At 40.9% G+C, this 15,773-nt stretch overlaps 1 protein-coding gene across 1 annotated transcript in view; it reads left to right on the forward strand.

Moving 5' to 3' along the window:
* tnpo3 (transportin 3) overlaps positions 1–10,016 on the forward strand; it is a 57,201-nt gene extending 47,185 nt beyond the window's left edge. The window contains exons 16-17 of the mRNA XM_048609978.1: positions 1,189–1,329; positions 9,867–10,016. Of these exons, the coding sequence (XP_048465935.1) occupies positions 1,189–1,329; positions 9,867–10,016 (291 nt within the window). The remainder of the gene's footprint in view (positions 1–1,188; positions 1,330–9,866) is intronic.
* The last annotated feature ends 5,757 nt before the right edge of the window (positions 10,017–15,773 follow it).

The following is a 15,773-nucleotide window of genomic DNA, read 5'->3' on the forward strand; positions in this document are numbered from 1 at the left end:
TGGTCGTGGTTTTGCAAGGTGTTTTCTAAGGAGCCTTCGTGAATTTCTAGAATACAACTTTTAGATGTTGCACTCCACTGTTATTGAAAGTTGATGGTGTAGCTAGTGGAATGGGATAGGAGACAAGTTCCTTTGACTTCCATGGTCATTTTTCTGAACATCAGGCCCACCAAGTCTCAACCCTCAATTTGACTAAATTTAGCTAAATACATACTGGGGCTACAGCAAGTCAGACGCTGGGAATTCTACAGAGGTAACTCACCCTTTTCACCATTTTGCAAAGCACATGTCAGCAGTATGATGGAGTACTCTCCACTTGCCTAAATGAGTGCACCTCCAACAAGGCTCACATCTCGTGATTTAATGAAAAGAAAAATATGGCATCAGATTTTAGGAGCTTTTGATCTCTTAAAGTGGATATCCAGAATGAGTCTTCTGTTGCTTAGCATGAACATTCCTTACCTCAGATGATGAACTTTGCCTTCAAGAAGTTAATTCGAACAGTCTTGCTTCTGTTCTACTAATGAAAAATAGAGGTTAAAATGAAAACTCTGCTTCAGAATTGAAAGTTGTATCCTTAAAAATGAACAAAGTATTACAAGTGCAAAACACTTGAGTGCAAAGCGATAATGTTTTAAATAAGGGTCCCTGGTTTTTTTCAACCTACGGTGCAGTTTCACATACTTTGCTTTTCTGTGTCTTGGTTGTTGGCACTTCTGCCTCTGATGTTAAAAAAATTGGGGATTCAAATCCCTGTCCGGAGACAAAGGTACAAACATCAGGGCTTGCACTTCCTGATCTTTTAAGTGAAATTCAGACAAAACTCTGTGTGTTCTCTCAAATGAATGTAAAAGATCCCAGCGCATTATTTTGAAGATGATTAGGGAAGTCACTATTATTGTCTTGGGCTAATATTTATCCCTCAATCAGCATCACTAAAGAAATAGATCTATTTTTGTCTTCATCACATGCCCCTCCTGAGAGCTTACTGTGTGCAAATAGACTGCTGCATTTCCTGTATTAAAACAGTGAACACAAACGCATGTGCGCATGCATGAATATGTACTTCATATCTTCAAAGTGCTTTGGGATGATTTGAGGTCATGAAAGGGATTAAAGACAAGTTTTTATTTCTGTGTTACTTTGAGTTCTCAAGTTCCCTTTAACTTTCCATTTCCCTGTTTTTAGATCTGGCCCGTCTTATCTGAAACCTTGAACAAGCACCAAGCTGACAATCGAATTGTGGAGCGCTGTTGTCGGTGTTTGCGTTTTGCTGTCCGATGTGTAGGGAAAGGGTCAGCTGCATTACTTCAGCCCTTGGTCACCCAGGTAAGTTGGTCTGTGGATCCTGCCAGCTGATAGCAGTGAGGAAGAAGAATTTTAGAGATTGCTGTGCTTGTAATAATCAGATGTTTTAGCAAGATAATGAGTGTTGTAGAAGTACTTGACAAATTGATAGAAGACTCCAGGAGGACAAGTAAACAATCATTTATTTCATACGCAGGCATGGGGAGAAACTTTAATATAAGAGGGTCAGAGCATACTCTATTGTATTACTGAACACCTTCAAGCTTTATACAGATCACAGCATGCACATTAAAATTGTAATTCTCACACTTCAGGATTGGTGTGTCACTTTTTTTATAAACCTTGTGTTCCTCACCTAAAGCTTTTGAAAGCTACTGACTTGACGGTTTGGATAGTTTGTTTTAGTTCCATTTTAGTTGATGACTGACAGACTTAAAGTTTTAGCCAAGCTAGTTTAACTCCCCTCCCCCACCAGACCTTTTCCATTATGTTCTGCAACCCATTGATTCTGGCCAGATATCCGGTTTATGGTTTTAAAGACAATGAGTCAAACCACCTTTACTATTTGGTCCTTCAGTTGAGGTCCTTGACCTAATGCCCTATTGGCCTGATTTCTGAATCCCCACTCCCACCTTCTATATGACCACCTGGTGCAATAACTCAGGCATGATTGAAATAAAATTGGTAACAGTTGTGCAATAACTTGGGCATGGGAGATTATTCGAATCCATTGATGTATTTGTATATTTGTTTCATAATTCCTCACACCAGATTGTAGAGCCTAGATGTTCAATGTTATTAATTAAGGCTCAGGCCTATTACCGGAGTGTACAAAATGTCCTATACCCTCACTATGCCTTTCCCCAGATTAGGGTGAGGTGTTTGGCCAATAATGGGGTAACCTAGGAGAACAGATTTTAGTATTGCATCAGATTGTCTTTTATGGTTTATATATTTATACAGTTTATATATTTCAACTAGTTCCACCTTTCTAACTGGAATCTGTGGACGTAAGCACAATGATTATGGATAAGGCACAATCGAATGTTCCTGTATCAACCCCAGGAGCCATGTGGTAATACAGTGGCTCCCATCACTTGTATGAGATGGCGCTCTTCTGCTGTCCATATAGTATCCATTGTAGCAATAAATTCACACCTTTCCTTCCTTCTGTTATATACATCAGACAAGTGTATGCTGCGTCTATCTAAACTAGTCCTTATTGTATTTGATTTATTTGTTGTTACGTGTATTTTGTAACAAAATACAATGTGTTGATATTGTCGCACCTCTTCGGTGCCATTTTAAAGCTCAAAAATATACCAAAACATTGAATCTAAAGGCAGAAAAATTTAAAAAAAAAGAAATGAAGTTCAGCTTTACATTCCTTCTTATTAAGTGCTCAGCCTTGGGCTCATCTTTACCACGCTGTGGTGTGTTATGGTACCTCAGATAATAATCCTGTCCATTGCCTTAATATTCTCTATCCTATACAGTGTCTTAATGGGTGTAGACTCTGCAATAACTGGACTGGCAGAGCAATACCAATCAACATATTATCATAAAGAATACGTTCCACGGTCGTCATGTATGCACATGTAAAACCCTTGAGCTGACAGCCAGAACAGGGTGCCTCACCCTTATGAATTTATCTCGAAAGATATTTACCTTGTCTGCTGGAGTATCCTTGATTCATGGGTGCTGCATACATCATTTCTGATTGCATCATTTGAAGAATTTGCCTGCATCATGATCAATCTACTAGTAGACCAGGCATGGCTCTCTGGTACTTAGCCAAGCTCTGAATATGTGTCAGGTCTTGGTTTGTACTGAGCTGCCTGTCCCAGATCCTTGTCCCCTTCCTCAGATTTCCTGGGATTGATAACTTAAAGTCCAAACCTTTCAGTCTGCCGTTGTCAAACCATTTGAATTTACTACTGTGGTTCCTCTGTTGAATATTGTAACAACATCATTGACCAAATTGCATTTCAGTCGACCTAGTACCTGGACTGGAGATGCAGCCGTTTCTGCTCCCCACCATAAAACCAAGCTGTCTGTGCTGCCACTTGTTTGACCAAAGCTGTATACAGTGCTGGGGTTTGACCTGAACGTTACTCAAGCAAACCAATATTGTGGCTGTATTAGCTCATGGTGCACTTTGTCAGACAAGATCTCATCATCAGTTAGCATAAGTCAGTATCACATGGGTGTGTATTGGACAGTATGCCTCGTTCCCAATGCTAAAAACATCAATTCTACAAGCATTGGCATGACAAACAACATTCTGTAAATTAAACAAATAATGTTGTGGTTGTCACCAGTTAATTGAGGATTAGTTCTGCAATACAAAATTAAAAATTAATTAGCCAAACACTTCAGCTATGACTAGTGTTTCTGGTGCCCTGTTCCTTTTATGTCTTTGTAAACATATGTATTGCATGTATGGTCCATCCTACCTAGGTGCAAACCTCATCTTTCTCACTGGGAACCTCTGCCTGTCCTGTTTTCACCTATGCCTCTATATTGTGCAGAAATTGCTGATCTCTAATCTACTGTTTGTGCAGCAGTTGTACTGTTTTCTCACAAATCATTTAACCTGTTAACTTGAGGTACCTAATTCCTCGCAACCAGTCACAGCATTTCCTGGTAATCTCATTGCCCTTCCTGTAACTAACTGAAATGGAGTTAATCCAGTCACTCCACTAGGTGTTACCCTCGGTCCCATTTGGATACTAGGCAACAAATCTGCCTAGCCCTGCCTAGTGTCTTGCGTGGCTTTAGCTGATACTTTTTTAAATGTCATTCTTTCGTTTTGTCTGAGCTCTGCGGGTGGTAGCAGATGTGAAATTTTCTTTGATTCCCAGCTACTTACAATCTTCCTAAGAACATTAGAAATAGGAACAGGAGTTAATTATTCAGTACATTACAAGTCTGCCCCATGCTTTAGCTCCTTGATAACTTAAAAATCTACTTACCAGCTCCTTAAATACTTCCAACGATCAAGCATCCATAACTCCGTCGAGAACTGTAGACATTCACCACCCTCGGAGAAGAAATTTTGTTGTATATCAGTTTTAAATGAGTGATCCCTTATTTTGTAACAATGACCCCAGTTCAAGATCCCCCTGAGGAGTGGAAATATCTAGCCTGTCAAGTTCCCTCAATCATGTCAGTTTCAAACGTCATCCTGAAATTTTCTAAACTGTAATAAATAAAGGCCTAATCTGTTTAGCTGTTCTTAATAAACTAACCCCCTCATCCCAGTAATTAGCCTGTTGAGTCTCTTAAATAGCAGCATATCTCTTTTAAAACGTAATACAGGACCAAAACTGGATATAGTGCACCATGCACAACTCTGCCACCACTGTGTAATATTGCAACACATCTTCCCTATTTTTAAACTCGCTAATAATAAAGACCAAAATTCCATGTGCCTTTTTAATAACTTATTGCAACTTCGTCACTTATCCTGTAAAATATGTGCTCTGATCCAAAATCTCTGTAATGGTATTGACACCACCTCTTCTGTTTAATAGAACAATGGGTTAGGTTATAAGGGAAGAAACTTTGAAGTGAGCGATATAGAAGGTGAAATTTAGATATATTTTTAGGCTGAGAGCTGAGACATGATGAGAAGCTGGGTTAAATATCATGATTAGAGGGTGGATTGTTTATAGTCAAATGAAGGGTTGGACTTTGATCTAATCACTTTTCTCAATTATTAAAATTTCTTGCATTCTAATATCTACTAACGGGTAGGAGGATTCTCTCTAATACAGCAGGTTTAATGATTAATCTCCTCGACTGAGATCGAAATCTCTCCCATATTTTCTTCTGTGCTTGCCATTCGAGGGCTATGGGTGACTTATTCCTGGTCCTTTTGCAGCTTGCATTCAAGCAGGCAGTGGGATATTAGCAACTCTTACACCATTTCATCTGTTCAATGCTTAGAATGGCTTGACTGGAATTGGCTTGTGGGAAATTGATTGCAAGCCTGCATCCCTCTTGGTTGAGGGAGCATAGTTGCAGTGTGCTTTCAATCGTGCACAGCGGTGTTGACATGGATTATTTGTTCAAGTTCCAGACTGGGGACTTAAACCCACTGTTTTTGAACAGAGAGGAGGTGACACCATCTGAACCAAGTTAATGTTAGCCAGAGGTACATATGTTGATCCTTGAAATTCTTGTTTAGGGACATCAGTAAAGCGGTCTTAAATGAGACTCCCATTGCAAATTTCTTAGGTCTGTTACTAACTACTGTAGCATTGGATTATGTCATGCTGATCCTGCCTTTAAATGTAGAATATGTTGCATGCCATGATTGAGAAAAAGATCTATCTCACAAAATGTCATCGCTTGGGTTTGAGTGAGGTGCTTCAGTTCCATTTATTTTCTTCCTGTACTGAGGCATCGTATCTCTATCATCCTCTCTTCAGACCAGCAAATTGGTAGCTCGCTTTGTCTCTACGTTGAGGATCGGTTTTGTTTTGCTTTGCTGGAGAATGTAGTTGATCATTTGCTGCTTCAAAGCAATGACTTACTGTTATCCCATTTGATTCTTTGTTAGGTTTCTTGTGGTATGTGGGGCTTGTTCCTGAAATGAGAGCGATCCCACTGCAATTAACTCTGGTTACTGTGGAGGACTTCACTTGCCCAAGTATAGATCAGGATACTGATAGTGTAAGGGGCATTGAGAGAAAAGTATTCCTAGATTGTGTTTGGAAGAGTTTCCAATACTCCAGTCCAACAGAAAAGATGCATGGTTAGACCTGATCCTTGGAAGTAAGGTTGGCCAAGTGAATCACATGTCAGTGAGGAAATACTTCGGAGACAGTGATCATTGTAAGCTAGGAAAGTGATTGCAGGGCCTCTTGCTGAGATATTTGTATCATCGATAGCCACAGGTGAGGTGCCAGAAGACTAGAGTTTGGTTAACATGGTGCCACTATTTAAGAAAGGTGGTAAGGAAAAACCAGTGAACTATAGACCGGTGAGCCTGACGTCAGTGGTGGGCAGGTTGTTGGAGGGGATCCTGAGGACCAGGATTTACGTGTATTTGGAAAGACAAGGACTGCTGAGGGATAGTCAACATGGCTTTGTGTTTGGGAGATCATGTCTCACTAATTTGATTGAGTTTTTCGAAGAAGTAACAGAGAGGATTGATGAAGCAGAGTGGTGGTGAGCTGTCTGGACTTCAGTGAGGCATTCGACAAGGTTCCTCATGGTAGACTGGTTAGCAAGCATAAATCACACGGAATACAGGGAGAACTAGCCATTTGAATACAGAACTGGCTCGAAGTTAGAAGACAAAGGGTGGTGGTGGAGGATCGCTTTTCAGACAGGAGACCTGTGACCAGCATGCTGCAAGGATCGGTGCTGAGTCCACAGCATTTTGTCATTTATATAAATGATTTGGATGTAAACACAGGAGGTATGGTTAGTAAGTTTGCAGATGACACCAAAATTAAAGGTTCAGTGGACAGCGAAGAAGGTTACCTCAGAATATAACGGGATCTTGATCAGATGGGTCAATGGACCAAGGAGTGGCAGATGGAATTTAATTTAGATAAATGTGAGGTGCTGCATTTTGGAAAGGCAAATCAGGGCAAGACTTATACACTTAATGGTAAGGTCCTGGGGAGTGTTGCTGAACAAAGAGACCTTGGAGTGCAGGTTCATAGTTCCTTGAAAGTGGAGTACCAGGTAGACCGGATACTGAAGAAGGCGTTTGGTATGCTTGCCTTTAATGGTCAGTGCATTGAATATAGGAGCTGGGAGGTCATTGTTGCGGCTGTGCAGGACATTGGTTAGGCCACTTTTTGGAATACTGCATGCAATTTTGGTCTCCCTGCTATAGAAAGGACTTTGCAAAATTTGGTGCAGAAAAGATTTACAAAGATGTTGCCAGGGTTGAAGGACTTGAGCTATAGGGAGAGACTGAATAAGTTGTGGATATTTTCCCTAGAGTGTCGGAAGCTATGAGGTGACCTTGTAGAAGTTTATAAAATCCTGAGGGGCATGGATAGGGTGAAAAGCCAAGGTCTTTTCCCCAGAATAGCGGTGCCCGAAACTAGAGGGCATAGGTTTAAGGTGAGATGGGAGGGATTTAAAAGGGACCTAAGGGTCAGTTTTTTCACACAGTGGGTGATGTGTGTGGGGAATGAGCTGCCAGACGATGTGGTGGAGGCTGGTACAGTTACAACATTTTAAAAGGCATCTGGTTGGGTATATGAATTAGGAAGGGTTTAGAGGGATATGGACGAAATGCTGGCAAATGTGACTACATTAATATCTGGTCGGCATGGATGAGTTGGACTGAAGATTCTATTTCCATTGCTGTACAGCTGTACGATTCTAAGGTTTATGATGGTTTTGGAGAATGATTTTTCTTGCAATGGATTGTTGTGTGAGAGACGACCTAACTTTAAAGGGCAAGAACAGAGCTGAGTGCAATTGATTGGACTAAGAATTTGGTAGGAAAAGCAGTGTTTGAACAATGGCCTCCTTCAAAAAGCAGATGGCTTTGGATGCAGTCAAGATATACTCTGTCAAATGGAAAAGGTAGGAAAAGTGAATCCAGTGTTCCCTCGATAACAAAGGAAGTGGAAATTAGCATTAGCAAGAAAAGGTGTGCTTATGACGTGTAAGGCAGAAAATACAACTGAGTTCTAGCTGGAAAACTGAAGGTTTAGGCTGGAGGTGAAAAGCAAATTGGAGAAGAAAAGAGGAACTATGAAAAAAGACTAGCAGCTAACATAAAAGGAAATCCCAAAGTTGTCTTTAGGCATATAAACAGTAGAAGAGTGGTTAGCTCAGTTGGCTGGATGGCTGTTTTGTGATTGAGTGATGCCAACAGCATGGGTTCAATTCCCACACCATCTGAGGTTGCCATGAACAACTGTTTTTCTTCTCCCCCTCTCTCCTCAGCTGAGATGTGGTGACTTTTTGGTTAAACTACCACCATTCTTGTCTCCATAATGAGAGAGCAGCCTTATGGTCCAGTAGGACAATGGCAACTTCACCTTTACTTTTACTGATGATCTAGATCTGTATGCAGGAGACCGTTTCAAATTTTGCAGATAACAGTAAATTTGGAAGAATTGAAAACTGAATAGGACAGTGTAGAACTCCAAAAAGGCATAGGCAAGTTGGTGGAGTATGTGGATAGGTGGCAGATGAGGTTTAATTCAGAGAAGTGTGAGGTGATACATGTCAGTTGGAAAACAGTATAAAATAGAGGATACAACTCTAAAGGGTGTGCCGGAGAGAGTTGGATGTTTGTGCACAGATCGTCGGAGGTGTCAGAACGGGTGGAGAGAGCAGTTATAAAGCGTACAGTGTTCTCAGTTTTATTAATGGGGCACAGTACATGAGCAAGGGGGTGATGTTGAACTTGTGCAAGACCTCGGCTGAAGTATTGTGTACAGTATGAGTGCCATATTACAGGAAAGTAGTGAACGCATTGGAGAGCAATTTACAAGAATGGCTGTAAGAATTAGAAACTTCAGTTATGAGGTTAGATTGAATAAATTTGTGACTGCCCTTCTTGGTGAGAAGGCTGCTGGCTGAGAGAATATTTGATTAGGGTTTTCAAAATCATGAGTGAGCTGGACAGAGTAGATAAGGAGAAGCTGATCCCACTCGTAAAAGAAAACCAAGATTTAAAGTGACTACCCTTGCTTTGTTTGCCAATGAGGAGAGAGATTTTCACAGCAGATAGTCAGGGTATGGAATGCACTGCCAGGGTCTGCTGAGGTATTGGATGATTATTTGCATAGAAATGCTATTCGGGGATATGAGGAAATGTCAGGAGATTGGCAGCAGGTAATTGAACTGGTACAAGTATGTTGGGCTGAATGACCTCCCTCTGCACCATAACAATTGAGATTCTGGTCCAACAACTTACAACCATGTCCATTTGGCTGCAGATGGATTATGGACTCCTACTAACTACATTTCCTGTGTGCTAATGATTGTTACATCTGTAGAATGTAATAGCTGTTCGTATACTGGGGTGTTACCTGCCAGTAAACTGCCCTATTCCACACCAGACATAGTGGTGACCTTCACTGTGGTCCTTTCTTCTTCACTAAGTCTTGATAACAAATAATAGACACGAGTGCAATGATAATCTGAAAAGTGAGTGGTGAGGATGTGCTGCCCTTGCTATATTTTATGCCTATCACTAGAGGGTGATATTGTGCTATGTATGACACTCCACTAGATTTATGGCTGATTAAGTGCCATGCAATATTTTGCCACCAGGCTTTGCATTTCACAATGTTTCATGCTCCTGCAGTATCTGAATACTGCCACTACCTACCAACAGAGTAGGTATTGAATATAGTTGAACAGTGCAGCCGCTTTGGTACTATATAGTTACAAAGCATAATGATAGGGCAATATTATCCCAATGTTCCCTTCAAGAAATGCAAAGGCCAGGCTGCACTGTGCAACAAGGAGGATAGGCACAGCAAGAAATAATTAGAAGGAATATTGATTACAAGTCTGATCTTCAGTCTAAAACAGAATTAAAAATTGCTTTGCTTTCTTTTTAGGGCCTGGGCCATGGTCAATACCTGCCTGTATCAATTGAGTATAGGTTGTCAGCACATAAATCTGGTGTGGCCAAAGTTGAGCTGAATGGATTCTGTATCACTGGCTGCCTCTGCATACTGCCATATCCCTTGCAGTCAGTAGAAGGCTGAACAGTGTCAGTCTGCCAAACAGCCTCTTGTCAATGCCAAGGAGCATGTTGGGTTCTGACTCCAATGTGGCAGAAGGCATTGTCCAGAGTTATTCTTTCTGCTGCCTCTGCTCCGGTTTCCCGTTGTGCTGCAGACCCAGAAGAGCTACTGTATCCCATTTGCGTCCAAGTTCAGACAGGAAAGAGTATGCAGCAGGTCGGCGTCACTGTGAAGGCAACTGGGAAGAGTATCACTATGACGCAGAATGTGAGAGTGGAGTTGCGTGATAAGGACAGTAGCAATAGCAGATATGAATTGGTGGTAGAGAGCCCCTCCAACCTGTTATGGCTGTCTGAACGAAATGTAACATCAGATTAAAATCTGGTAGATGATTTGTGGGTATTTCTTCAGCCTCTTTTGGCCAAGTGGTTTAAAGTGAGGTACTTATTACAGCTGAAGAGTTCAGTTTTAATATATTTAACTTCCAAGTTAATCGCTTAAATAGAATAGAGATGGCTGGGCAGGCCATGTACTGAAGCTGTATTTTGTGGGAGCTGGTGGATTTTAGTGCAATCTATATGGCCACATCTGCAGAAAGTGTCAAATGCTCAAGGAACTTGTGCTCAGAAATGAGTTGTGGACACTGCAAAACATTAGGGAATGAACAGCTACTTGAACAGTGTTATACAAGACAGCCAAATTTGATCTGTGGTCGGGGCAGGAAGATATTGCTGAGAACGAGGCAGGCATAGGGATCCAGAATAAAGCTTTAAAGGAGGCTCCACTGTTGTCCAGTAGGTACAAGATTCTCGGTTCCAGTGTAGACGAGGATGCAAACTGTAAGGAGAATGAGTGAACTGACCAAAGCTCCATGGTATGGAGCACCATTCAAGTTCAGGGAGAAGAAAATGTGGTAATAATAGGGAAGTGCACTATTAGGGGAGTGGATACAGTTCTTTGCAGCAAAGATAGAGTCGTAAAGGCTCTGTTGCTTGCCTGGTGCCATGGTTAAGAACATAGAATAGGAGGGGAAGGATTCAGTTGTCATTGTCCACGTAGGTACCAACAACATAGGCAGAACTAGGAAAGACGTTCTGCTGAGAGATTATGAACACCTCTGGGCTAAATTAAAAGGAAGAACCACAATGGTGGTAATCTCAGGATTGCAATCTGCAGCACATGAAAATTGACACAGAGTAAATAAGATTAGAGATGTGTGGGAGAAGTGGGTTTCAATTCATGGTTGCATTGGCACCAGTACTGGGGGACAGAAGGAGACATGTTTCATTGGGGAGGGCTTTGGTCAAACCATGCTGAGACCAGTTTCCTGTCAAATTGTGCAACTAGGGTTGTCAATGGAGTTTTAAACTAATGGGGGTAAGAGATCAATGGCAGGGAAGCTTAAAAATTCAACAAGAATTCAGCGAGCACAAGTGCAGGGCAGTGATGAGATGCATGATAATCCAGGTTTCACAGGAAGGGGTTGCAAATTTAATCAGTGTAGTAAAGATTATAACAAAGATAAGTATTAATGGTAAAATGTTCAAACTTAAGGCTCTTTATCAGAATGCACACAGCATTTATAACCAGATCGAGGGAATTAATGGCACAAATAGAATTAAATGATTATTACTTGATAGCTATTACAGAGTTGTGGTTGCAGGGTACCAGGATCAGGAACTCAATATTTCAGAGTATTTGACATTCTATGAGATAGGTAAACAGGAAACGAGGTGCATTAGCATTGTGTATAAAGCAAGGTATCATTGTGGTGGTGAGTATTAGATTGTGACGTGGAATCAGTTTGAGTGAAAATAAGGAATAACAAGTGCAAAGAAGTCACGGTTAGGAGTGGTCTGTAGGCCCCAAAAAGTTGCTTTGCTGTAGGAGAAAGTATAAATCAGGAAATAATGGAGGCATGTAAGAAGGATGCTCCCATTATCACAGATGATTTTAATCCATATATTGACTGGACAAATAGGAACAGGCTAATTTAGACCTGGTGATGTGTAATGAGAGAAGATCAATGAAATTTTGTTGTTAAGGGTCCTATAGGATAGCAGTCTCGACATTGGTAGAATTTCAAATTCAGTTTGAGAGAGAACAAAACTGGTGTCCTTAACTTAAATAAGGGCAATTACAGAGGTACGAAGAGGGAGTTATCTATAATGGGATTGGAAAATAGACCAAGGGAAAGGTCAGTAGATGAATAGCAGACATTTGAGCAGATGTTTTATAATGCTCAATAATTTATTCTTGCCTAAAAAGAATGACCTAAAGAAAAGGATGAACCATCTATGGCGAACAAATGCAGTCAAGGAGAGTATCTAATCAAAAACTAAGGTAAACAAAGTGGTGAAAATGAGTGGTAGGTCAGAGGATTGGGAATTATTTTAAGAACTAGCAGTAGATGACTTGAAAAGCTCATGTAGAGGGGACATTTGATTATTAAAGCAATTAATTATCAAGAAATATCTAAAGAGCTTCTGTGCGTATATGAAAATTGAATGTGGATCCGTCGGAGATATGGCTGTCAGAGTTAATAATAGGAACAGGGAAATGGTGGATAATTTGAAGCAATATTTTGCATTGGTCTTCATGTTGGAGGCCATAAACATGCTGAAGATATCAGATAAGCAAGGCATTGTTTGGGGGCAAAAAGGTCTTCTAATGCCCTCTACCATAGGGACAAAATGTTTGACAAACTAAAGGGACTGAAGGCAGACAAGTTGCCAGGACCAACTCATGAGTCCAGGAGGGTTCCAGCAGATTGAAAAATGTAAGGTAATGCCCTGTTCAAGAAACGAAGGAGATAGAAGGTAGGAAGCTATTGATAGTTAGCCCAACATCTTGTCAGCGGATAAATGCTAGAGACCATTATTAAGGAAGAAATAGCAATATGTTTAGAAAAGCTTAATGCAGTCAGTCACAGGGTTTATGAAAGGGAAATGATGTTTGAAAAATTTTGAGTTCTGTGAGGCTGTTACAAGCAGATTTGATAAAAGGGAAATGGTAGATGTACTGTATTTGAATTTCCAGATGATTTCGAGTGGATGCCACATGAAAGGTTATTGCACAAGGTGGGAGCTCATGGTGTTGGGGCTAGTGTATTAACATGGTTTGAGGATTGGTTAACACACATGGTAGAGTTGGGTTAATGTTTTTTTTCAGGTTGTAAAGCCATAACTAGTGGAATGCCTGAAGGATCAGTTCTAGGGAGTTAATCATGTACTGTCTATGTTATTGACTTGGAGGAAGGGCCAAAGTGTAAATTATCCAGATTTGCTGGTAGCGTAAAAATATGTGGGTGAGCATGTTGTAATGAGGACATGAGGAATCTGCAAGGGAATACAGATAGTTTGAGTGAATGGGCAAACACTTGGCAGATGGAGTTCAATGTAGGAAAATGTGATAGGATGAATCAAAAGGCCAACTATTATTTAAATGGAGAGAAAGTCCAAAAGACTGCAACACAAAGGCATCTGGGTGTAGCATATGAAACACAAAAAAATAGCATGCAGGTAATTAAGAAGGCAATGGAATTTTGGCCGTTATTATTAGAGGATTTAAACATAGGGATGTCTTGTTACAACAGTGCAGTTTTGGTGAAACCACACCAGGAATACTGTGTACAGTTGTCTGCATTGAAGAAACGATGTACTACAATTGGAGAAATTCAATAGGTTGCTTCCTGAGATGAAGGAATTGTTTTATCAAGAATGGCTAAACAGGGTAGGCATTAGTTCATTGGATTTTAGAAGAATGAGAGTTGATCTTATGTTGAACATACAAGATTCTGAGGGGGCTTGACGGCTGTTGCGAAGATAATTCCATTAGTGGCAAAGTCTCGAACTAAGGGACATAGTTACAGAATAAGAGGGCACTCATTTAAAACTGAGGCATGAAGAAATTTCTTCTCCCAAAAGCTAGTATTTGTTTGGAATTCTCAGCCTCAGAACAGCAGTTTTTGGCCTCAGTCCTTCTAATCTTTGTACGAGCTGCAGCAGTGACTGCTGGAATTGGTGTGCTGACACTAATTGCTGTGCATGAAAAGTTGGAGGGACAGAATTTAGAGAGAATGTTGTCCCAGAGAAATGTAGTAGCTGGATCACTGAAAGGTTTTAAAGAGGGGGTAGATGGATTTTTGAAACATCAAGAAATTGAAAGCAGTGACAGATCAGACCTGCAATTTGGGTTCCTGGCCCTTTAAGTAATGCATATACTGGGCACTTCTTAACTGCTGAATGCCTGAACCTTGTTGAGTTGTTTACATATCCAGACACTGGACCAGGGTGTTCCAAACTTGGCCAGTGGGCATCATCAGCTGTCAGACTGAGAGACATCAGGATAGGTCTGTTTCAGCTTTATCAAAGCATGCAGGATATGTCCATACAGGCACTTTTGTTTCAAGGTAGCAGACCAGAAGCAGCTGCTTTTGCAGTGCATTTTGCCCTGGGAAGGTGATTAGCAGGCAGCAAGAACTTTGTTCTACAGACCTTATTTTTTTCTCAGTGAGGTAAATCAAAGGCTGAACCCATTGTTCCCACGTCCCTCTCAACCATGCCACCGAAGTAGATGTGCTGAAGATTTTGGGCTTGTGTTGGGTGCATAATAGTTGATATATTTGCTTCCATTAGGAACCATATTTCAAGATAATCATTTGCACAGTTTTTGTCAGGGGCACATAGAAATGCAAATTGGCTTTAAGTAAATTAAACTTGCTCTCTCAACAATAGTATTAGCAAAAATAAAATGTGATTTTGTATTGTAATATGGAGGTGTAGTGGACAGCCAAGAAGGTTACCTCAGCGTACAATGTGAGGAGCTGCATTTTGGAAAAGCAAATCAGGGCAGGACTTATACACTTAATGGTAAGGTCATGGGGAATGTGCTGAACAAAGAGACCTTGAAGTCAAATTCATAGTTCGTTGAAAGTGGAGTCGCAGGTAGATATTGAAGAAGGCGTTTGGTATGCTTGCCTTTATTGGTCAGTGCATTGAGTATAGGAGTTGGGAGGTGATGTTGCAGCTGTACAGGACATTGATTAGGCCACTTTTGGAATACTGCATGCAATTCTGGTCTTCCTGCTATAGGAAGGATGTTGTGAAGCTTGAAAGGGTTCAAAAAAGATTTACGAGGATGTTGCCAGGGTTGGAGAGTTTGAATTTTTGAGAGAGACTGAATAGGCTGGGGCTATTTTCCCTGGTGCATCAGAGGCTGAGGTTTATAAATTCATGAGGGGAATAGATAGGGTGAATAGCCAAGGTCTTTTCCCTGGTGTGGGGGAATCCAAAACTAGAGGGCATAAGTTTAAGGTGAGATTTAGGGGGACCTAAGAGTCAACATTTTCACACGGAGGGTGATGTGTGTATGGAACAAGCTGCCAGAGGAAGTGGTGGAGGCTGGTACAATTACAACATTTAAAAGGCCTCTGGATGGGTATATGAATAGGAAGGGTTTAAAAGGATATGGGCCAATTGCTGGCAAATGGGACTAGGTTAGTTTAGGATATCTGCCAGCATGGATGGGTTGGACTGTGCTGTACAACTCTGACCGTATTTGCTTTAATATTGAGGCAGTGTGCAAGTATTATAAAAGTTTGTTTCTGTGTCTTACTCAATTATGATTGTGGTATGGGTTCATGGGCACGAAGAATTCTTAATCCAGCTGTGACTAGTTTGGAAGTAAGTGCAAGATAGTGTATCTTTCCAAACTTACGCAGGATTCCAACTTGATACTTACCCAACTAAGATGGCTGACCATGTGATACAGGAGCCA

This window comes from Rhincodon typus, chromosome 22 (genome assembly GCF_021869965.1).
Source record: "Rhincodon typus isolate 14 chromosome 22, sRhiTyp1.1, whole genome shotgun sequence".
NCBI classification, from domain to species: Eukaryota; Metazoa; Chordata; class Chondrichthyes; order Orectolobiformes; family Rhincodontidae; genus Rhincodon; species Rhincodon typus.